We start from the raw sequence: 25,687 nt of genomic DNA, 5'->3' as shown, positions 1-25,687 counted from the left end.
CCATATTGAAATCTTTTTTTTTTAATTCTTAAATTTAAAAGTTAGGATGCAGTTCAAAAATACATAGAGGTTTTGAATTCTTGATACTGGAGATCCTTTGCTTGGCTGATAAGAGGAGCCCTAACAAAAATATAAGATGCTCCAGAAAAAGATTTTGGAATTAGCAATGGGATATTTTTCTGCCTTGATTTCAAAGAAGCCAATGAACCTATCGTTAAATCTATTCGATCTATAAAACTTAAAATGTCCTTGTTCGTTGTGAGCTTTGAGATCTAAGCTAAATATCTAATTTCTCGAGATGATGTTCGATTTGATAATGATGCGAGTACGTAAATTCTCGTTCTTCAACAAAAAAAATTTATAGATAATATATTGCTATTAATTTAAGCACAGAAATGCTATATTTTGTTTCATTTGTTTTGAGTATTTTAGAGAAAAATTTAAGGAATGCCAACTATCCTTGTGGCTTTTTTGGAGCACTGCACCAATTGCTACATTCGACGTATAGACCATCGGTGTATAGTATATGGCATGAATGTGATAAGAAAGTAACCTCAGCTACACCTCTTTTTGCTCCCTTAAACGCTGAAGGATTTAATTTCGAGATCATATTTTTCAGAAATAGTTGTATGTCCAAATTTCTTTAGGCGTGAAAAAAGTATGTCCAGATGTTAATAATGTTGAATCCTTGAAGACCTTGCAATGATAATATCATCTGAATAAACGAAACAGAAATTGAGTCAAATAGAGTAAAAGGTGTTGTTAAAGCTGTTTTTGGATTATCTTCTACTCAAAAAGGTATATTATGATACTCTGAAACTTAGTCCATTTGTGAAAATGCAGTTGTTCCTATAAGACTCGAATCGAAATCATGAATATGTGGAATGGAATAACGATTCGGAACTGATCAATAACTTTACCTCCGACTATCTTTCAAAAAATAACTTCTTTTATGTCTTAAGGAAAAAATCATTATTTAGCTACTTGAAATACTGTACATTAAAATAGAAGATTAATTTTCCGTTCGATACCCCTTTTTCCTAGTTAGAAAATGAGATTTGTTAAAAGCAATTATTTTGCTAAAACTTTGATGTATTCTACTTTAATAATCTAATGCATTAAAACCTATGGGGAAAATACAATTTTTTACCCAATAACCTCAAAAATACTAAAATTTAGTATACAAATAGATTTTTAGATATGAAATATGAATTTATGTTTTTAATAATCAAACTACTGGTTTCTGAGATATTTTCACAAATTTAGAAAAGCACTGAGCTGCGCACCAAATATATAAACGTTAAAAAAAAGGTTTATTTTGCTTGAATTATGTGAATCATGCTTAAGTTTCTGAAAATAAAAGAAAGTTTGGTAAGCAAAAATGGATGAGGAGTAGATCCTTTAATTACGTTGCAATTTTGCTGACTACAAAACAACTATTATCGTCCAACGTGATATTAATTTGCTTTTCTTCTCTGATAAAAATATAGCAAGAACATCACAAATTTAAATATCTTTATATTGAATGTAAATAATTGTAGGATTTTTTCATACTTTTGTCCTCCCAAACCCGTTTTAAATTCAAAACTTACATTTTAATATCACTTTATGAGCAACAAATTTATTAGACGGTTTTTTTTGTATTTTTGTTTTTTGTACATTTTGTATTTTTCTTGCCAAAAGCAACAGCGTCATTAAACTATATGCTCCAAAATTTGTTCTACGCTTAATTTTTATGCATTATTATCGTATTAGTCCATTTAATAATATTTTTTTCATATGTCTTTATTTTTGCAAATACTGATATAAAATCAATATATATTTATAGATTTTGGGAATATGGAGGCTATGCTTCAAAAGGACTAGAGCAGGTTGCCAAATGGGGATCACCTCGCATTCTAGAGAGTGAGCTTAAAGCCGAAAGTGATCATATACGAACTATTATCAAAGCCCGCGGCCTTTGGTACCCAAACCATGAAGGAAAAACCTTTGCAGTATTTCGAACCGATAAAAAGAATCATCTAGTGTCCCTTGTTTCCATGATGGGACCATCCCCTGACTGGATTGTTGGAGTATCAGGTCTGGAACTATGCCGAAAGAACTGTACGTGGGTAGAAGAAAAAGAACTCTTTTTATACCCTTGGGATGCTGGTGTAGATAGCGGTATATCATACGAATCTCCAGACTCTCCAACTGAGCCAAAACTACCAATAACCCGCATTAGCTCACGATTTCCCAATGATCCAAGACAACCTTTCTATGATGATGCTGGAGTACTCATGAAACCCCTCGCAAAGTTGATATTAAATCGACAACGCTTATATAAAAAGTCATGTTCGGACGAGGACTTCCTACCAGAGGATGAGTCAATGCATTTCGAATCCGGTGTTTCGAAGGAGGAAGAACAAGGTACGTGGTACTGTAAGGATGTAAAATAGATAATTTTAATATTACATGAGATAATATAATTATTCGAAAGCTTATTTAAAGGAGATATGAGTAAGGGAGACCTATCACATTTGTAACACTGTTTTTTTTTGGCTCAATTACTCACACCTGCTTTAGCTCAACATAGCTATTTATGTCTGCTGTTACTTAAAACTATTTAAAGAATATACCAATCAATAGCTTTGACACAAATTGTATTTGAATATGATTCGTCAATTGTTACAACTCTCAGCGTAGAAAGGAACGGTTGCAGCAGTTTAAATATATCTAAAGACTGAATAAATAACTACACTCTTTATGTTGTTAAATTATTCAACTTAAATGTATTATAGTCTAGTATTGATATTATTGATCAGTATTATAAATTGAACAAATTTATTCTCATTAACATCTTTAGCACTCTGTTCTTACAAAAAACTTGCTTGAAATGAAGTACTATTTTATAAAAATAACAAATATGCTATTTAACAAAATAGCAAAAATCTTATTTGTTTAATTTTTGAGAAAAATAAACTGTTGTTTGTTAATTTTTGCAACTGTCCACAATTTCCTCTACAGTAATAAAATATTTGTATTGACTTTTCCTCTTACATTTTTATAAATAAGAGAAAATTATCATTTTTTCAAAAACTTTGAACAAAATGTGCTATCTGAATATGAAATCATAGAGCGATGAAATTTTGAAACACCTTATTTTCATACTCCAAGGCAACTTTTTTGATTTGTAATCGAAATTCGAAAAAAAGTTGAAAATCAAACCCGTCTAATATACATATAATCATGGAAAATGAAAAATCAGTTACAAAAACGCTTTGACACTGAAAGCATTGCAGGTATGTAATTACCTCGAAGTTTATTTGACGTTCTACTTATCCCTCTGTTAATTTCCTTTAAATCATAACGTGAATACTTTCTAAAATTAGAAAAATAAAAATTTAGCTGTGGCTAGTAGTTATAACTAAAGAGGGGTGTGTGTAAGGAAAAAAACTATCTACAGCATGGGAATTGAAACTCTAACGATACTCACACCAGTGCTCTTTCTTCTTTTTTTTCCTTCTAATTAATTATTTAATTATTGTGTGTTTGTTACATCTACCTTTAAAATAAGAATTTCCCCCATCTTTGGTCTAAATTGATGTAAAAATGTATAGTGAATTAAATATATGTGAATTTAAATATAATTGTATAAAGTAGTAATTATACCTCCAAAATCATAAAACAGGCAGCTGATAGTAAAAAAGGTCTTAATTCAGGTGTATTGTATGTCTCGCTTCAACCAGATCCTCGTACTACTTCAAAAAACTCTTCTCAAGTTATTGTTAATAATATTACAAGCATGAGTGCACAACTAGAATGTTTTTTACCAATTTACTTTATACCTGTGAGTTTATAATCTAAAATAGTTGTTAAAGAAACTAGAACATATATTATTTCTAAATTAACAAATAGCTTTCAAACAATACAAAAGGTTAGAATATACAATTATAATAATATATGATAAATAATGATTTAAGTATTTCAAGATTTTTTACACTACAAAAAGTACTAATACATAATACATTCAATTGTAACAATAGTCGTTGGTTTTTTAGCAAAAATTTATAGAAAGTAAGTGTGGAAATTCTACAATTTCTTCTTGCACAAAATTAAATCAGTATAGTTGCTGGACAATACATTTCTTTAGTATATGCGAGACGAATAAATACCTCTTGAAATAAACACATTGATTTAAAAAAGCAAACAAAAACCAAATACTTTTTTTCAAGAATGCATGACCTCATATGAAAAACACATACACATATATTTTAAATTAATATACAATTTCCTGTAAATGAGTTTATTTTTATATGGATTACTGATTTGTTTTTCTTAGTCAAAAGTTGACTCACACTATAAAATGAGTAAAAATAGCCCAAAAAGTCCTACCGAAAAATTCTACAATTTGATACTCGCACACTAAAATGTGTTTGTTTTTCCACCACGACTTATCAGTAACTTAAATATAATTATTGGTTCGAAACAAATTTCCAAAAATACTTTTAAAAATTAAATATAACTTCTTTTGTTTTTTAATATTTAATGTCATTTATATTTAATATTTAAAACATTTTGAACTTTTTCACAGAAACTGAGACAGAACTACAAGTTGAGAACCACAGAATGACTCTGATTCCTAGGCATATCCATTGTCACTACTCTGATAAAACACTTTTTGTAGACTTATAAAGTATTTATTTTTACTTTCCATTTCCTTGACAATTAAAGCAATAAAAATTCCTGTAGGAAATGTAACTTATCATTAAATATAAGGACAATAACTTTTGTGATATAATCGTTAGGATTTTGGGCATATTCAAAGAAACCCAAAATTAAGAAATCCATGAACCATGACATATTGAAGAATATTTTGAGAAGAGCAACCTAGCTGTTACAACCTTTCATTTTGCTGCTTTGACGAGGGGAAGAAGGAAATAAATTAAAACATAGATAAGAATTACTCCGATATCGATCTTCAATTGTACTCTGAGTCTAACGAGGGTTTATAATTATAACTCCTTAACAAATCTTAAAGATTACTCCTCGTTTTTTATGAACACACACGAATGATCCATCTGGCTTTGAATGTAATTCAATATATTTAAAAAAAGAATAAAAGTATATTAATAAGAGCCAAACAGAAAAGAAAAGGTACTTTTCAGTTTGTCAATTAAAAAACAAACAAACAAGGGAGCTAAAAAACGCTAACAATTAGGATCACTGCCAATGTATATACTAGGGTTCTAATTACCGGATAAATTTCGGTGAGCAAGATCCTGGAAAATATTTTACTTAGTTTAGATATCCCATTAGCAAATATAAAAAATACTGGGAAATTTAAATACTTCTTTTTTGTAGTTTAATCGCCGTTAGTGACAATCATTTTTTTGACATAGTTAATGAAATTGGGTTCAAGTAAAATATTAAGTAAATTTTATTTCTTGGTGTAAAGTTGACATAGATACTCATTATGCATAACAACATCAAATTTGGGCATCAATAAGATAAAATATTTGATGATTATAGGATGAATGCTTTGTATATCTTAAATTGGAAAAAAAATAAGGAAATATCGAAAGCAAAAGAACCAATTTAGCAAACCTTGATTAAAAATTTGAAAATAAATCCAAAAAAATACATTTTTACAATAATCAAAAGTCGCATTTATTCTGAAATATTTTTTTAAGGGCATATTAATGTTATTTTCAGCGTTACAATCTATTTTAAATAGATTTAAAGACATTTTATCCAACTGTGGGGTGGATAAAATCACAGTTCTCTAACAAAAGGTTACGAAGAAATAATAAATTTTAAGCTAAAATATTCTTAATTCTCATTTTCTTCATTTTATCAAACTCTCGAATTGTGCCCGGTTTAGTTTTTTGTAGATCTTGCGGCACCGATTGCAATACATAAATCAAAAAACTTTTAACCGAGTAATTCTTCATTTAATACAAACTCAATGTTAATTTAATTCATCATAAAAGATAAAGTAAAGCTTAAATTATCAAAAAATTTAATTTGTTATTTCCTAGAATTTCCCCTAGGTGTAAAATTTTGGCAAATCTTAAATAAGGAAGATACAGGAGGAGAATTCTGGCACGTACTTTTATATTTTATAGAATAGTTACATCTCATTGTGTCTATTTGATAGATATAATTCACTGATATAGAATACGTTCAAAAAAAATTGGAATGATCTCTGAAAAGACAACATTTATCTTCCCATATATACTTATCAATGAGATAACAAAAAAGTCCACCTCGTTAATTGAATTATTGATGAGCTTTTATAGAGTTGTATTCTTAAAAAAAAGTTTTGCTTCCTTGAAAATGGACCTTACCTTAGACAAATATAAAAACACCAAAATATATGTGAAGCTTTTCTATTTTTTTATTCCATGAATAAGTAATGTATTTATAGCTTAAATGTTTTTATGAAAAGGGGTACCCCTGTAACCCAACATTTTATACATCAATGATTTTAGGTTCTATTGATATCCGTATCACTAAAGAATAAGCAAAATTCTTATAATAGAATTATGGCCTATGAAAGTAATATTGTTTTTATACATTTTCGATTTCTTTTATTGATTTTGCCATTTTTATTTAATTAATAAATATTGTAATGCAATTTCAAATGATATTATTATACATATTGTTCTGAATCCATTAGTTTTGCTAATTTATAAAAAAACACAACATAATATTTAATGGAGTAGCATTTGACGCTATCATAGGTTGAACTACAACAATAGCGATAACTTTGCACACACTGTTGAGGTTGCAACTATAAAAAAAGAAGGATCTTTTCTACAGAAAAGTTCTGATTAAAGAATTTGCATCCACCTTTTGTTCCAATAATTTAATAATATATATTTCCACTTAAATCGCCTAGGAGTGCGCATTTTACTATTGAGTAGATGTTCATGGAGTTAGTCCCTGTGTAAGAGGTATTTCCTCACTCCTATGCTTTTATCTCCATTAATGTGAGAATCATCTATTGTAGAGATACATTTTTATATAAAAGTATATGATAGTGACTTTTAATCTCGTAGATCATCAGAATTGTATCAGCCCCTCCGGATCTCCTATGAAGTCGTTGTACACTCTTATGAGAACTGAGGAGTGATTTATTTGATATAAAGCAAGATTAATCAATTATAAAGGCAGACAAGAAAAATTGGGAATTGACATCCTCCAGTATCATCATTCTAACTCCTGAATCTATTCTTCCTAAAGTCAATTCTATTTTGTATTCTACGCTAAGAAAACTATTTGATCTGTTTGAGTAATTAAGTGTTCTTGATATATCTAACAAACAAGTTACTCATCTCTAAACAAATCAATAAGTGGTATTAATTCCATTTAAAAGGCTGAATTTTTGACATACCTACAATCCTTACGGACAATTACAATCCAGTCAACTTAAATCCTCGCTTTCAATTCCCCAATAATTAAATTTCTTCGATTTGGAAATCTCTTCGTCGAAGACGATACTAGGCTGTCAAGATCATTCCAAAGAAATGGATGGAAGATTACTACTCTCTTTGGCTTACAAGAAAATGATAATTGCATATTCATAATTAGTTATTTTTGAAAAAGCCATTAGATGATTAAAGAAAATTATTATTGTCAAATAAGATTTATTTCCATTCAATGTCGCTCCAAGCAACAATAAGGCTAAAAATGATATGAACCATAATTCATAAATTATACTAAAAATTCTCAAGTTTAAGACTGATTAAGATTAAAAATGAAAGTATTCATGTAGATTGACTATGAGAGAAATAATGCTTCCATTTCAAGTTTTGTCTTTTAATATTTAATTCATGAAAATGTATTTATAAGAGTATTTGTTTGCATTGGACAGCATATTTAGAGTGAAATTTATTAAAAACCATTGTGTTATTATTAAAATATCTAGAAATGAATAAAATAATACAATATGTAAATAATAATAATGATAGTGATTCTTCGTCTTCTATGATGCATTTATCATCATATTCATTGGGGTTATAAACCATTTATTTTCACAACCGAAGAAAAAGGAACGTAAATTGGAGTGTACTACATTGTTCGAGTTGTTTAGTGTTGGATTTTTTTTTCTGATGACTAGTAGAGGAAAAATATTGCACGAGCTGGTCATATCAAAAGTTGCATTTTAGTTTGTAATTGCAATAGTTCATCTTCTTATTAGCTTATTATCAATTTCTTCAGGTTGTTGTTTTCTGTAGTAATGTCTTGGATATGCAAGGAGATTACTTGAATTTTTTTAACACACCTAATTAAGAGCATAGCCATCTGAAGATTAAAAGTGATTTAGATTTCAATGAAACGTAGAGACAATTCTAACAGGTTGTAAAACTGAAGAAAGTCTTCCAATTATACTTTTGAATAGACGTTACTTTTGAAGTTTTTCATTTGCAAATTTTTGCAGAAATCATTAAAATCTATGACACAGTCTTTATGAATAAATTCTTGCTCTGCTGGAATGATGGATTCATTTTCACTTTATGTCATAGAAGAAGTAGTACTTTGGAAGTGGATCTTTTACGTTTCTGCGCCTAAGTGGTGAGAGATTTAGAAATCTGCTCCGAGCAGCCAAAAACGCCAAATAATATATATGAAGTTTGTTCTCCTGTATCTCGTATTCCCGAGATTTTCTATGTTTGTCAATACTGTCACAGATGAAATCCCCATTTTTTACTGAGAGTGAGCAAACTTTTGAATACTCAGAAGGTGTTTTGTCTTGGAATAGCTCTTACCCAGGAACTTTTGGAGTATTCATCCTGGGGGGAAAATGCAGTGATCTAAAGAGATTTTTTGATTAGTATCATAACCAAAATAACTCAAATCTTCATACAGGATTCCAAATTTAAGTCTTCCATTGTTTCATAAGTAATACACGTGCCGGCGTTCTTAAACATTTTTGCCAATTTGTTTATTTACGTCATCAATAAAAAATATATTCATGAATTCCTGATTATAAGTGTAAGAAAAAGTAGGGATTTAAAGTGGGAGCACTGAGTTATTGACTTGTCTACTGAAAAGGATCACAAAATAAAGTATAGAGCTGCTTACTCTCTAATACGTTTCTATTATTCAAATAGGGAAAAATAATTAATGAGAGTACTGATATCTTGCAGATTACCAACATATACTTGTATGCTCACAAAGATTTAGACAATTTTCACATCCTTAACTATGAGATTCCTATGAAATGATTCATTCATGTACTCTAAAAAAGTTATCGTCATGTATCATTGTCCTTGAACTCTTTGTTAGGGAATATAATTTATCAAAAAATATTACTATGTACATATAAGAACACTCATTAATATGACAAGAGAAATATGAATTGCATTGCAAATTTTACTCATTTATTATATTAGTTAAAGTAAATTATATGCATGATGTATAAAACAAGTCTTCCCGGTATGTAAAAATTAAAGAAACCGAAAATGAACCTTGAATGTTAGGGAGGAGAAGAAGAGCAACGCTCTCGTGACGTTGTATAAGATCAGCTGCAATCAGCTGTGAGAGGAAGGAAATGAGCACAAATCCAACTAATTCGATAGTACAGCCAAATAAACTAGAATTACTCTGACGTAAATCCTCTATTCTACTCAAATTTTAGCAAGAACTTACACACCCGAGCAAACCCTCATTGCTACTATCCGTCTTTTCATGAGTGCACGCGCTATTGTATTTAGTGAATTAATAAACTAAAATGTATATTTGGATCAGAAAAGTGTAATTAATTCATTGAAATGTATTTAACGAGCGACCGTGGGTTTGAAATGATAAAGAAATCACAATGTTTACCAGCATCTTTTTTCTTTTTTTATAACTGGCTCAAGATCTTATAGATTCTGTTCTAAAAAATTAGATTACAAATATATATTTAAATGAAAAAATATTATCTATTGAATATTTTTTCATTATCGAATTGAAAGTAAGCTTAGAGCTTTTTTGCATAATCTATGTGTATTTTTACTTATTTTACTAGCACTTAAAAACACTTAGAGTATTATTTCGTAAATGTAAATGTCTATAAACTATATTTATTTATAAAACGTTTGTGAAATTGCGATTACAAATCTTTTTTTCTTTTTTTAGATATGGGATTTAAATAATATAAAAATCTCAATATTAGGTTGAGGTGAAAGTACTTTTGTATTTCCAGCCCTTTTTTTAACTATATATATTTTTTTCATATTTGTTCACATTCGATCATACGATAAGTAGTTGTAAAGGTGTGAGTGTATACTACAAATCCTTTTTTGGCAGTATTGCACCTCCCCGGTTCAGCCGTGAATTATCGTGCGTCAAGTAATGAAAGAAATTTTTACAATTTGAAAGGGAAAAACGTGTCAAAAGCGACAAAAAAAAAAGTGAGGTATACATGGCCGATACTCTTTCGGTTAGTCTTGCACAAAAATAGTTTGAGGGATTTAATTCTGGTGTAGTGCGTGTAACTTATACGCAGGATTGACTGCCAGGAAGGTGGTTCTGTGTGTTTGATGAGATTGGAAGGGAATAATCTACTAATTATAAGCTGACCCCCTATGACCAAACGCTCAATTCTGCCTTTTACTGTGAAAACTGGGCAATTTTGAGCTGACGATCCAACAAAAATGGTCAGCATTGGTGAATAGGACACAATAAGACATCATTAAGACATCGCCAGGCTGCACGCATCTTTGATGACGCGCCGGAAGCTCGGATGGGAAGTTCTTATTCATCCACCGGTCCGGACCTGGCATTAAGTGACGACCTGTTCCTGTCAATGGCCAACACGCTTAGGGGTGCAACTTTAGTCTCAATAGAGGCCTGTGAAAATTGGTTGTCCGAGTTTTTTGCCAATAGGCACAAGGGATTCTACTAAAACGGCATTATCAAGTTGAATTCTGATTGGTAACAAGTTGTCAAACAGAAAAAGGAATACTTGGTTTAAATGAGATGATTATAACACCTCATATAACCCATTGAAGTAAAGCGAAACACACGAAATTATTTTTTTCCCCCAATTATATAAAATTTTGCTTTGAGCCTGTAATATTTAACCGATGCCCTTGGACCATGGCCTATGGCTATAGTGAATCAGATGATTATTCCTCCAAAATAATATAACAATCTGCTAATGTTAACAAGGGTATTATTTATTAAGACCATAGTGGCTACGATATTATCTCAATTCACATAAAATATATTATGTATTCTGTTGGTAGCTGTCGTTTTGTATGTTTCTTTTTCTCATATCAGTGTTCAAAGCATTTATTGTTTGAATTCGAATCAGTTCCTTTTAATTTGCTTCAATTGCCATAGTTTTGGCTAACTACCAACATAAAGTTGAGAAAACCGACATATATAATAATGGAAATACATCAGTAATTTCCGCTAAGACGGAGAAAAAAAATGCAGGAATCGAAAAATACTTACTTTTTTTAACGAAGGTTTTTAACACCCAAGAAAAGGATAAAGTAAATTGATATTTTTAGCTATCTTTTTAAGATAGTAATATCCTATTTTAAATAGATTATAAAGACCTTACATTACCATTAAGGTGTCAATAATCCCAATACATATATAAGTTTTCATTATTACGAAAATAAGAAAATATATATTGTAGCGTGATCAGGATATTGGCAAATATTATTCAATTTATTATTTGAAAATTCTTTGGAAGAGTATCACAGATCTACAGCTTCCACTGTACATATACATAGTACATGGATTAATATATAAGCATACATTAATAAACTCTAATGACATAGTAATTTACATAAACGATGCCTCATTCATCTTTTATTCAATGATGCATACTCAAAAATTATTCAATTTAAAGTAAATTCAAAATGAAACTTCAACGTTAACGATAGTTACTCGTATATCAATTTTGAATGTAAATATAGTGTAGAACTATTTTTTTAATGATCAAAGTTTAGGTAATAATATGGGAATAGATTTTCAAAATAAAAAAACATGTATTTGTCTCGTTAGAAATGGGGTCCACAGTTGTATACTAATATTCATGATATTTTGTTGATGTCAAAACTAAAAATGGTTACCATTATTGTAATTTTCAAGCTTTCTTACAAAAGTAAAGAGATAAATAGTCCAAAATCAGTTGGTAGTTAGCTAACCATGGTATTCAAGCAAACTGCTATTCATCTCTTTAATAATCTTGAATTATGTTTCCATAATTTCTTAAAATAAATTACATACATAAATTTTGTAATATTAAAATCCTACAATGTATTGCATTTAATACTGTACTGCATTAGGTTTGCCAGCGTAGCCTGGGATCTTAAAAAAGTTAAAATTAATTAGGAATTCTTCTAATTAATATAAAACAAAAAATAAAAACTATAAATTGTAAAAATTATTCTCATGTTGGTTTTATGATTATGATGAATAACATAGGTACTCTTCCTTCACCCGATGAAAAAGTAGTTACTTTATTTTGGGTCAGACGCCAAACTTGCAGTCTCACAGACGCTTCACTGAGTTCAAGAAACCCTACTAATATCCAATTATACACAAAGGCCCTCAGATTATACAGGTGAATTACTGGGCAAATAGATTTGAACCTTTACCGTCACCGTGTTTCTAGGCATCAAGGAACCATTCTAATATGCTATAATACACTGCAGCCCACGGATTGTTTAGGTGAACTGCTGGGCCCAAGTCAAACTAATTTTCAGGGATGTTAATATTTATTTTTCTTTCTTCTTTCCCATCTTTGACAAGGATTTATAGACCAATCTCCGCAATCCGTGGCAATATGGACCTCTTTTTTATCTTTCCATCTAAGGAGCAAATTGTTGTTTGATGAACGTAAAGCATATGCACCTCTTTATTTCTTTTTTATTGTGATCTTTTCTTGCTATATGACATTTTTCTGAACGGTTGTCCCTACATGTGTGTAATGCTAAATATCCTTTAGATAATAGTAATTACATTCAAGAAATGACAGTAAAGTAGTTCTCAAAAATAATTGAAGGGCTTTTATTTGGGGGAAATTTTGCTTTCTTAATTAATTTCAAAACTACTTTTCCTCCCAATCGAATTTTCGAGACTCTCTTCTTACCAGTTTGTGGTTCCTTACCAGATAGAAATCAAAAGAATCGAGATACACACCTGTCGAGCACATTGCCCACATTTTGGAACCAAATTCTATCGGCAATTCGAATATATTGCTTGGTATAATGGTTTCCAAAATATGGGATTATACTTTCGTTAATTGGGACATATTTGGGTATTTTTGAATAATTTAAATTGGTTTTTGCAAATTTTCCTAGCAGTGCTTAGCCTAAGAGTTAAAAATAAAAATTATATTTTATTTATTTTTAAACATATTATTATATTTTCGCAAATTGTTATTTTTTTATGTACAAACAGCCAGAGCAAAGATATATCTACGTAAAAATTACTTTGGTAACAAATCCAAAAAGAAAACAAAAAAAAAATGTTTCATTGTTACACCTTAGTATGTTTTAAATATGATTAAAATTTAAAATTGCAGATATATTTCTTGTAAGTTGTAAAAAAAAAAAATATATATAAATTATATATATTCTTTTGATAGACACATTTTCCTTCTGGTCATTATTACCAACTGACCTAAACACTTACATAATACATTAAAACAAAGGCAAAAAACCAGTCAATTTCTTTTTTTACAGTATAAATATATAAGAAAAGGAAAAAAACTTAAATATATTAGCCGAAAAAAATATATAAAAAAAAGTAAAACGTAGATATATCTAAGAGAACTGCGTGACTACTTGATCTAAGAAATAATTATAGATGAGAATAAAATGATAATGTAAGATAATTGTATTTGCTACCTGAATATATTTTATCTATTTTTCATGCTTTTTTTATTATTCTTTTATTCGGAAAGAGAGGAAACATACAACTTTTATATATAAAGTAATCACTAGTGTGTGAAAAACGAGAAGTAACTCTCAATTGTTGTGGAGTAATGAATATAAGTCTTGTTCGACTCAGAGTAGAATTAAGGATTAATTTTTAAGAAATTCTTGACAAAATCTTTGCTAGATACAGAGTAGGTTTTTTTCCTTTATTTCATACCTGGTTGCAGCCAATTTAATGAAACGTCTTTTTTAAAACAGTCTTCAAATTATGAGAGTGACCACATTCATTTTTAGTTTCTTTTAAATCATACTGACCGATAATATCATCTTCATTTATAGAAATAACTATTTGTGTAGCTAAATTTCAGCGTGTCATAAATAAGAAAATATGTACCATTGCAGATTGGATCCTAAAAAATTGATTTAAAACGGGTTTATATATCATATTGTAAAGTTGAAGTACATACAAAAAATATTGTTTAAAACAAGGTTCCTTAGTATTTGTGTTTGCAATTATGAATAATTTTATATAAAATATTCTTTAACTTTTCTTTAAAATTATATACACGTACTAGGGTTATGTTTGTTTGCATGTCCGCAATACGCATAAAAATTTCGGAAACGGGAAAAAATACAGACTTTAGACATAAAATAAAAGTTGTTCAGAATTTGTGAGTTGCGTACCTAAGGGTATGTTTAATTCTGATCAGACCAGATTGTTGGGCTCTGGAGGGCAAGTTTGTCTTTTTCACAAATAAACTGATTTTTTTTTCCAAAAAAGATAGATTGCCCGTGTCTCAAAATTTTTTGAAGCTATAGGTTATCGATTCGAAAATGCACCAAAAAATGAATTATGATACTAACGGAAAAAGGTAGAGCTCACATATATTAAATACAAATTAAAAAAAGGAATTAGGAAGAGAATTAACGAGCTAGACTTATTATTTATCTTCATTGTTGTTGAAAAAGGACTAATTATTTTGCTGTCCCTTGACAAGTTTTACAAAATTCTGGAATTATTTAATACATCAATAAACAATATCACACAGGCACATCCTAGTATATAAGATATTATCTTTATTACTAAAACAAATTTTCAATCTTTGTGATTTAATATTATATCAACTCTTGCGTCCTTTAATCTAAAAGGATGTTTGATTAAGGTAATTAGGCCATTTTATTATGAGACCATGGGAAACAATTCGAGTATTCCGTGAGTTAAAGCAATTTGCCTGAATTAAGTGAGTTATCTGTTCTTTTCCAAAAAATCTAGCTAATTTTCGTGAAAAAGTAACTATAACTCAACGTTAGAGCCATAGAGTGAGTAAAAACTAATTTATTTATGAATTGAAAGAAGTCACTTGTTGCAATGTGTCTAGTGTACCTTATTGTATACCATATACCAATGCAATATTTAAAAAAAGGTAGTATAATATACTAGGAGCACTTTTAGACATTCAATTCAACTCAAATTAATTAAGAAAAAGAGGAAAGTCCTTTATATAAAATTCATATAAATGAATGTGACTCTAGATAAGGTTTAATAACAAGCTAAAGTACTCCCAGGCTCATTAAATTAATTTTACGCCATGAGTTTACCAACATGAATTTCTCCTCAAAAAGGATGTTTTTTACCAAGACAAAACGCATGACTCGTGATTCAGCTCCCCAAGATAGTATTACAGCTCATTAGCTTGCTCTTGTACGTACAGCAACATAAAGAAAAAACAAATGCAAAGTCCAAAACCCTTAGAAAAATCCATTAAAACTTCGTCAAAAAAAATTTACAAAATTAAAACTGATATTACAAAAGTACCCTTATCAATGTTAAGCGATTGGTGTTACAAGTTTCTCATATATTATTTTGATTTTTGAAAAATAACATCTTATAACTTAATATCATTTCTACGTACAAGTTGAGTAATATGCCAGAATTATGCTAACTAGGCCTGCTTTCCTTACTCCAATGAGCTGGTATCAAGGCAACTTCTAACACTAATGTATAAATTATGTATAATTAATCAAATATGAACTTTAAATCCACTTTTATGCCGTTTACTAATGAGTGAACAACAAAAACTTTTATTTGTTAAGTGAGAGAAGTTTTTTCAGAGTCTTTTTATGTGGTATTTATTAGTGAATTGTGCAAATAAATGGGTTTTTTATATTCATGTATGTAATCATGTTCCTTTTTTGTCTGTATTTTAATCTATTTATAGAAAATTAATGAGGCAAAACCCTCAACGGTACATATTACATAAAACCATCCGTGAGGCTTTAAAAATACCTTTGATCAGAGTAAATATGAATGAATTGATGTCAATTGAAATTGTATCAAAGATAATTAACATATTAAATTTTTCCACAGCAATAGTCTTTTTTACTTTAAAAAAATACTATTTTTAGAAGTATTTTAATATTTTGTAATGATACCATATGTTAACATGAGAGCAATTTTAAAAGTGCAACAAACTAAGATAGTTTTTTAAAATATGCGAATATTCAACTTTATAAAACAAATATATATATTTTACATAAGCAGTTTCTGTTGCATTCATTTGTAAGTATATTAATAATAAGTTATTACTCTACTGAGAAAAAAATTCTTTAAAACTATTTAAATATGTACAGGGTCTTGTCTACACTGTTAGATGTAATGGCGGAGGGTTAGCACTTTTTGGACGATGTTAAAGATGAAATTTACCTATGTTGGTTTTTTATCGGAATTTTGCCTTCCTATAGGCTTCGAAACTTTTTTTAAAGAAGTATTACTTAAATGAAGAGGTATGACAACAAAAGATAAAAGAAAATGCTTTGCTATTGTTGATGTTAGACTCTTTCTCCTTTTGAATAACACTGACGCCATAAAGAACGTACAATTTATAGCAAATCAATATAAAGAAAGGGGAAAAAATATTAATTTATGTGAGAAACTTTGTTCAAGCTCAAACTAATTATGCGGCTGAACTAGAGGATAGTACACAAGACCTTGTAAATATCTGTCTCCTAAGAGAGTGGTTCCAAAACTTTGTGTGCCCAAGGCACATCCAAAGACAAAATAAAAATTTGTTGACACACTTTCTTTAATTAAACCACCCATAGCAAATAATGTATGGCTGTCACAAATCGTATTGTACAATTGCACTCTCAATAAATGGAATTTAATTGCAAACATAAAGATTTTTCAAATGTAAGTACATTTTTTCGAGCGAAAAAATGAGCACAGCTGATTTTTAATTGACTTAGAGGGGGAGCGTTGTCATTGTTTTATAAAACGAACCTATAAGAACGTCCCAATACCAAATTTTTAGCCGGTTCTTATTGCTAAACCATCTTTATGGACGGATCCGATACTGTTTCATTATTATTTATAAAGGAATTTCATCAACCAATGACAAAATTGTCTACTTTTTTTTATATTTAACTTATTTTAATTACGGATAGGAATAAACATTCATAAATTTATCAGTTTTAATTAGTTGTAAGGACACTTTAATTTTATAAAGTTAATTAACCTCCGTGCTCAGGAATCAGTTAATTCATGGTTGGCTCATATTAGGAGTTTACAAAAAAAAGATTGAAGTAAGCCTCCTTACCTCTCCATCTCTAATTTAATTTCAACTGCTTCACCGTTAAAAAAAATATTTACGACACTAACAAAAGGCTATTTCTATGATTTTATACTTTCCCTAGGAATTGAAATATGTATGAAACAGTGCTCAATCCAACTTTGACCTTTAAGGACTTTTTGAACCACTCATGATAAATCTCAAATATATGGGGCACTAACAATTGTGGTTATTTCTAAATTGTTACTTTAAAGTATATTTCCTGTACAAAACCTGCTAATTTGTATAATCTTTCTATATCCTTCTTTTCTTTATTTCTTTATTTTTTATCTGATAAATCCCATCCCTACCCCTAACTAAGAGTAATGCAACATATGCATTGAAATATATTCGCCTCTTGCGATTACAAGCAAGTAACAAATTGAGTCTGTGCAAAGTTAGGGCGTTGCTTCCAGTGAGGTGTTGCAATTTTAATTATATTCCTGCCATTTCATGTCCTTGTTTCAACTGTTTTGCTAATTTAGTAACAAATCAATGAATAATTGGCCGACTAACAACTACTAATTAATTTGTAATCGTTCAAATTGTTATTCGGTAATTTAAAGTCAAATTAACGGAGATCAAATAAAAACTTATGTCAAGCCTATTAAAACGTTTAAAAATACTACTTAAACTGAAGTTGAAATCGAAAAGGATTACAAAATCAGATTTGAAATTTAAAAAGATGAAGTAAAGATTGGTGATTAGCAGGTCTAATACTACTTCCAAAAATAGTAGCAAAAAGTATTCTTTCAAAATAAATGTATGGTATATTCTTAATTGAAGCACATGTGTTGTTTTACTTACATATCCGCATAAAAGAAAGAGGGTATAGATTTTTTTGTATGTTGCCCTCTTTAGGTACTTATACGTTGATAATTTAATCTTCAGAATTTCATCAAGAGCATCTGTTTACTTTTTACTACAAATCATTTACATGATGCTTTTAGGAGAGTCATGAATAAATAAACATTCAAAACTAAAATCAATTTTATAACAAAAAATCAATCACTTAATTCTTATAAATGTTTGTTTTGAAAAAGAAAATATAAAATTGTCAACTCAAAAAGAGGAATTAATGTTATATATATATATATAAATAATTCAGGAATGGAGGGGGCATTTAACAATAACAAAAAAAAAGCAGTAGAAAGCGAGTGTCCATTTGCATTAGGCTCTTTTTTTTTTGTAAATGGATACTCGAAGGAGAAAGGTATAAATAGTAAAAACGAAGAGTTTAAAGAGGGGAAAGATAATGAGATTAGAATTATAGTGGGTCATCGGAGTTCTTTAATTTTCTTTTTAATTATAAATAAATTATGTGCTATACCTGTAATAGTCTAAAATTGACTATTGGATCCCATCCGAACAATAAAGGTCTGTCTTTCAAATTATCAATTTTTAAATGATTTTTTGTCATGATTAACAGTTTATAGTTATTATAATTTCAATAACATAAATGTATATAAAAATATTACTATATTCTTTTTAATTTTCTTCATACACTACTTGAGAACAACTTCTTCTCAATGCAAATGGCCTTTGGCGGCGATATTAAATGACTTTTATGCAAAATGCCCTTAAACAAAGTTACTTTGTAGCCCAGAAACTGAATAACCGATGCGGATTGTCATTCTCAGAACTGACAAAAAGCTTTTTTACGAGACAGACTGTCTTCCTAGAGACCTTTGAGCTGATCAGAAATTATGGTAGTTATTTCCACCCAAACAAGAACCATTTTAGTTTTAGATTTTATAACTAAAATTAATATTCAATTAATCCAAACAAAATTATGGTTTGCAAACAGTGAATAGTTAATGACGAGAGTTAATGAATAGAAACATATTGGCTTGGTATCAAATAGCATACCTATAAAAATTATAATAGTAACTACTAATGAGAAAGTGAAGAACACATAGATCTTGTAAAATACAAACACTAGTTTTTAGCGTTCAAGTCTTTTAATAAAATATGTCTTTGAAATATTTATTGTTCACCGATCTGTTAATATGTATTATATAAATTGACTAAACTCTATCATTTCTCTAAAAAATGAAGTCTTTTTAAAATAAAGTTTATTTTTCATTTATACATAACTCATGACGTCATATATAGGTGGGGATAAAGTAAACAGATACCACATAAATTTAAAAAAATGAGCTTATGACGCCCCTAGTATGAAAATACTAGGGGCAGGAAGAGACATGACGTTACAAAGTATGGACTTTGAGGTAGAAAAGGCCAATTTATTAAATCATTTTATTAATTTGGTATATATTTCATCACTAACGTGTTAATATCTATCGATTAAGCACAATATCTTTATCACATTTTTTCGTGGCACACAACACAGATTTTACGGCACAGTTTACCATTGTTAATTTGGTGTTGTTTTGTCTCATATAGTCTAAGCTCGTATTGGTCATATTTAGTCTCCAATTTACTTTGTCGATAAATAAAAATGTTTATTTTCGTCTTACAATCATAATCGTCATGGAAAAAGCAATGGTAAACTAATACATTTTCGTTATAGCTAAAGAAATTAACACTGATGCCCACATTTATAGCAATGGTTCTCAATCTTTTTACATTGCATAACTGGCGAAAAAATTTCAAAATCTCCAAATATCACCAATATATAATCTTTGAATGTGGAATATTTTCAAAAGGATGTAGAGAAATTAAAAGTATCCAACACCAATTCTGTTAAGAACCAACGAATCTGAGAGCTGAATAAAAAAGTCACGGGGATTGTTAAAGTGGGATGAAATTAGTCATGAGAAATCTATTGACCGATTTTTTGGATAACCTTTTATATAAAAAGTCATCCCTTAACTAAAGCCACCGTGTACCACTAAAATAGTACAATATTGCTATTTTTTAAAGTTGACCAAATTTACAATTATCATGGATGATAGGATGTGTATAGGTGTTGGTAATGACCTCCTAATATTTTTGTCCGTTACCGTCCATCGGGTCAAAAGCTCCAGCGTTCCGGAAGTACTTCAAAATGAGGTCAAATTTAAAAAAAACCTAATTATAGTTAAGGCATACAAAAAAAAATTATTTTATAATTTTTTTGACTTTATTATGTAGTCGGTTTTGTAAGTAAAAACTAATGAAGTAACTATTGACGGCATACAAATATAAATAAATAATTATGGATTTTTATTTATTAAGGTATTTATATAATTAATTTTTTTTATCAACACGATACAAATGTCCATAAACATATATAGTTTTTAAATCTTTGAATAATCAGTAAATTAATTAATGAAATCAGACTTTTGAAAGTTTTATTCAACTTTCATCTTGAGTGATTTGTAATATTTACATTTTTCTGTTTTTTTCTCTTGATTATATGTTTTCGGGGATTTGTCAATAGTTACATCATTACGTAAACACATCTCATGATTCATGATAATTTTGAATTTGGTCAACTTTGAAAAATAGTGAACACTCTAGAGTAGATATTTGGCAGTTTGTTAATCACTAATGTATATGATTCAATGTAAAATGACTTGACTTCATATCTTACAATTAATTCTCATTTTTTACTCGTATAATACAAATTTATCAACTAATGTTCTTTAATTGTTTTTTCCATTTTTTATTTGATAAAAATATCTGCAAATAAAGCACTACAAACAATCCCAAAGTACTTCATTATGAAGAGTCTATTTATAGTTATAATTTTCCCCCATTACATTTACGAACTCATTGAACATAAAGGAAAAAATAAGATAATTCTTATTTATTATTATTATATTCTTAATGAGAAGAATGATGTAGGTAGCTCATTAAAAATAAAATATTAATTCTATGTTAACTTGTACATAATAAGCTGAGGAAGAATTTTACATGAGCACATCCACTTTAATTTATATTTAAATGTTCCCTTTTCAATGTTAAATTAACAATTATAATATATTTGAAAAGTAAATTATTATTCTGACATTTTTCCTCTTTCCATTTTTTTAGCGTACCGGTAGGTCATATTTTTACAATTCTATGCATACATATATATTTATCCATGGCGAAGGTTGTCCAGTACTGTCATTATTTCCATGTTCATTTGCAATGTTTCTTCCAACGGGTAACGAGACTGTTGAATACATGCAGGTTTGATAAAGATCCTCAAAAACTTACAGTTACATGTTATTTAATACAATTGAAAGCACTGTATATATTTCTAGGGGAAACGACTAATAGAAAGTAAAGGAGGGTCAAACATTTCAAACTACTGTGTTAAATCTTGTAGGGATTTTTAGGATATGTATGCTATTCCAAAAATTATATTATCAGAAAAAAGTTGTTATGCTTTTTTTTTTAAATATTAAAAACACTAAACTGTTATACTTATTTATAGTAATTATGACCTTGATCAGTAATAACTCAAATAATTATGGGAAAGTTAATATTGTTAACAAGTTCAACAAACTTATACATATCATCCAAAAATGATTTTTATAAAGATCGTTAGTAAATCAGCAATAAACTTCTTTACACAAGTAAGATACATATCTTTGGCCTCATGTTATTTGTAACATTGTGGATACTTTTGCCATTTTTTGAACAAATTACTGTATAAAAATAAATATAACAAATTTAATTATTTACAAATAAAAAACTTAAGATTCTGTTTGGAGTAAGGCAAGTGACAATAATTCTTGTTGAACTAGAAAAACACCATTTTTTCTATAAAAAAATGTATATATTTCATGCCTTTTTTGAAGCTTTTTCAGTTGTAACTTAATAATTTGACAAAAAAAGAAACACCATCTGACAATTAAATAGAGTACACACAACCGATATATATCTTTATTTATTTTCAAAAAAATTGTCAAGCAAGCTTCTCTTCTTTTTTCCTGAAAACAAAAATTAATATGAAAAATATTGATTAAAAAATAAAATTCTACAATATTTGAAGCAAAGTCATTAAGCAACTTGTAAAATTTTGTCACATATTTAAAAGATACAAGATGACTCGTGGGATACCCGTATTGAGTGAGGGGTTCCAAAAGACAGACATTCAAGGGAGTCCTCGGAGCAAATCCTACTGGCTAGGGCTGTTCAGCAAGGATTTCGTAGCCAGGGATTCCTTCCTGTACATGCACTCTTCTCCATTGATGAACACCGATATTGAATTCGGGATTACTGATTATAGGCTAGTCTTTGGATTGTATTTCACATTTTTTAAATTTCTTCACCTCTTTTTTCTATTTCTCTCTCCTCTAGCTGGGGTATAGCAATAATATATATTGACTTTTATTATGTGATCAATTCAAAAATAAGTTTACGCCTTTGAAATATTGTCGTGCCCTTATCTAAAATTGAAAACAATTGGAGCATTTTTGAAGTGGCTCTTTTAAAAAAAATGTAAGTTCATACTTTCAGCTATCCAATGAGATACTTTTAAACATTTTTCTTCTATTCGTCTTAAAATATTAGTCTCAGAATAGAATCACCTATTTTCAAGTTTAAACAAAGATAATTCGAGTTATAAGTATGATATAGACCTTTCAAAAATAGTTTTCGAATTTTTTAAACCTCGGCTTTCAAATATATTAAGATAATTTAGCACTATCTTAAATATCGAGGGCTTACAATAGCCTTGAACCTTACAAGTAGGCAAAAAAAAAAAAAAATGTATGGCTTTTTTTCTGAAGGCCAAGAAGCCTTGAGAGAAAAAATAAGGGCATATTTGAAATCAATGGATCAAGCTGTACTAAGTTGCGGATATACTGGTTTAGTGCATACAAAAGTGTGATTATCTTAGATAGTGTTATTATACATTTTGACGAAGTATATATAACTAGAAAAAATAATTATCCTTATAAATGTATTTCCATAAATAACTAAATTATTATTGACTCGTTCATCAACTCCAGGGCATATTTTTTTGCCTAAAATAATAAATCTAGCTCTCTCTAGATAGTGTTAATTAAAAAACCTACAGATAAATATTTATATGATTCATCTGCAATGTGGAAATTGTAAATTAATATAATTTAATAAGAAAAACAACGAAAGTAGCATACCAATACTGTTTGCATATTAAAATGTACCGAGATGAAATTTTTTTGGTATTTGGTATTGTAGGAATTTTTTTCTTATCTAAAGAAGAAAATAACATTTCATTGTCAAAAAAAAGGTCCTTCATGTACTTGTATTGATTTGAAAATCTATACAATAAAATGAAAATAATTATTTTATATTGCATTTCACATTCCTATATTATATTGTTTTGGGTTTTCTGTAAAAGACGTATACAACTCAACAAAATTATTTTATCCGCAAAAAAAATTACTTTTCTTCTTTTTGAAAATTTTAAAAAATAATCTGCAAGACTATAAAAATAAAAAATGAAATTGTAAATCAAGAACAATAATAGTTTTCCAAAAAGCAATAAAATATAATTATAAAACAATCAACAATATACTAAGAGATTTGGTTCATTTTTTAGAAATTTCTGAAAAACTGTAAAACGAAATAGGTAATCTCACAGTCCTATGGTTATAAAACTGTACTAGACCAAAGAAACTGTGACCGACATAAAACTATCACTAATGTCAACAATTTCTTCATCAAGTTGATCCTCATGAAAAAATTGTAAAATTTCATATTTTTATAAATATTTGGTGTGTGATATACATACTTCCTGCTATAATTTTTTGTGTAACAGTGCAAATGGCAATAAGTACTTTGAGTTTCGACACAAGTACATTTATTTGGATAATGTATTTGCTAGATAGTAACATATGTAAACAACAGTTATTTCATTGAAAATGAACAAATATATAAAAGAAATGTATTAAATATGAATTTTATCGATTTTGACACCATTTATACGTTATTACAATAAATTTACGATACCTAAATTTGCTCAATTTTTGTATTGTTTACAAAATAAATTTAAGTTTAAATATTTCATAATATGAGTCAATTTAATTATTGTAGTTCATACTTTTTTTTAGAGTAAAAGCTAATAAATGAAAAATCATCCATATATCCGACAAATCAATGTAACTAATGAAAAAAATATTTTAGAAGCAAATACTCTTTTTTTTAATGAAAAATTAATTACTTATCTTTCCTATGAGTCCCTTTTGCTTATATGTAATCAAATAACAATAATTAAAACAAGATAATTTTTCGATACTCACATTAATATTTATCAGGGATACATGAAATACCAACCCATATTTAGAATAAATTTAAAAAATTCTCAGAATAAATTTACTCTCGATTTCTGTATTTTTCCCCCTTCATAAATTGGTTTCCATCTAAAGAGTACATATAAATACCCGAATTTTTTGAAAAAATAGATTTAATTCTAAAACTTAAGGTATAGATTCGTGATCAGTACTTTAAATCTTTGGTTTCCATCTAAAGAGTACTTTAAATATTAATAGAATTGGATATATATTGTTTTTTAAAGTGAAATTTTGTTGACATGTATAATTTAAGGTTCTAGGACAAAATCTTCCGACGTAAAAAAAAGCCCTGTTACACAATCCTTACAGGAAAAAACACACAGAGTCTTTTCCGTTTAAATATTCCCTCAATATTTTGATATAATGAATCAATTTGAGTTACCATTTGTAGAATATCAAAAAAAAAACAAGCTGATATTTAGGCTGTCTTCATTTTACAAAAAGTTTGGGGTTATAAAATGAAGATTTAGTTTTGATGCAACCAATACTAAAATTCAATTTATGGTTATATTGAATATGTTTTGAATATATGATTTTTTTTTAAATTTTGAAGCATGGTAGGACGATTCTAGAGGCCGAATACTTTTTCTGTATATCAATTAAAAGTTGCCAATTGTATCAAATATAGTTATAACTGGAATTTTTTAGTTTGTCAAGACTTTTGTAAGGTGGTACACAAAAAGAAAAGTCGCTGGAGAAACTAACGTGTATATCATGGAGAAAAGGACCGACAATCTACTGAATAATGGTTCCCTTCTTTTTGATGACTTCTCTGATTCTGCCAGGCATGCTTGCAACCAGATTATCCAAGATTTCGGGGTCCAGAGTTTGCAAGACAGTTTTGACTTGCTGTATGAGCTTCTCTTTGGATATGCAAGAGGTCAGGCTTTTGCACTTCTCCTTCATAATTGCCTATAGATTTTCAATCCAATTCAAGGCGAGACTGTTACCAGGCCATTGGTGTTTCATTGAGAACCCAGATAGATGTTCC

At 28.8% G+C, this 25,687-nt stretch overlaps 1 protein-coding gene across 1 annotated transcript in view; it reads left to right on the top strand.

The window, feature by feature from the left end:
• Positions 1-25,687, top strand: part of LOC121128975 (spondin-1) — a 122,685-nt gene that overhangs the window by 78,202 nt on the left and 18,796 nt on the right. The window contains exon 5 of the mRNA XM_040724601.2: positions 1,829-2,409. Within this exon, the coding sequence (XP_040580535.1) occupies positions 1,829-2,409 (581 nt within the window). The remainder of the gene's footprint in view (positions 1-1,828; positions 2,410-25,687) is intronic.

Source organism: Lepeophtheirus salmonis, chromosome 14, assembly GCF_016086655.4.
Source record: "Lepeophtheirus salmonis chromosome 14, UVic_Lsal_1.4, whole genome shotgun sequence".
Lineage (NCBI taxonomy): Eukaryota > Metazoa > Arthropoda > Copepoda > Siphonostomatoida > Caligidae > Lepeophtheirus > Lepeophtheirus salmonis.
The sequence above is the reverse complement of the archived record's forward strand: the minus strand, read 5'-3'. Positions and strand labels throughout refer to the sequence as shown.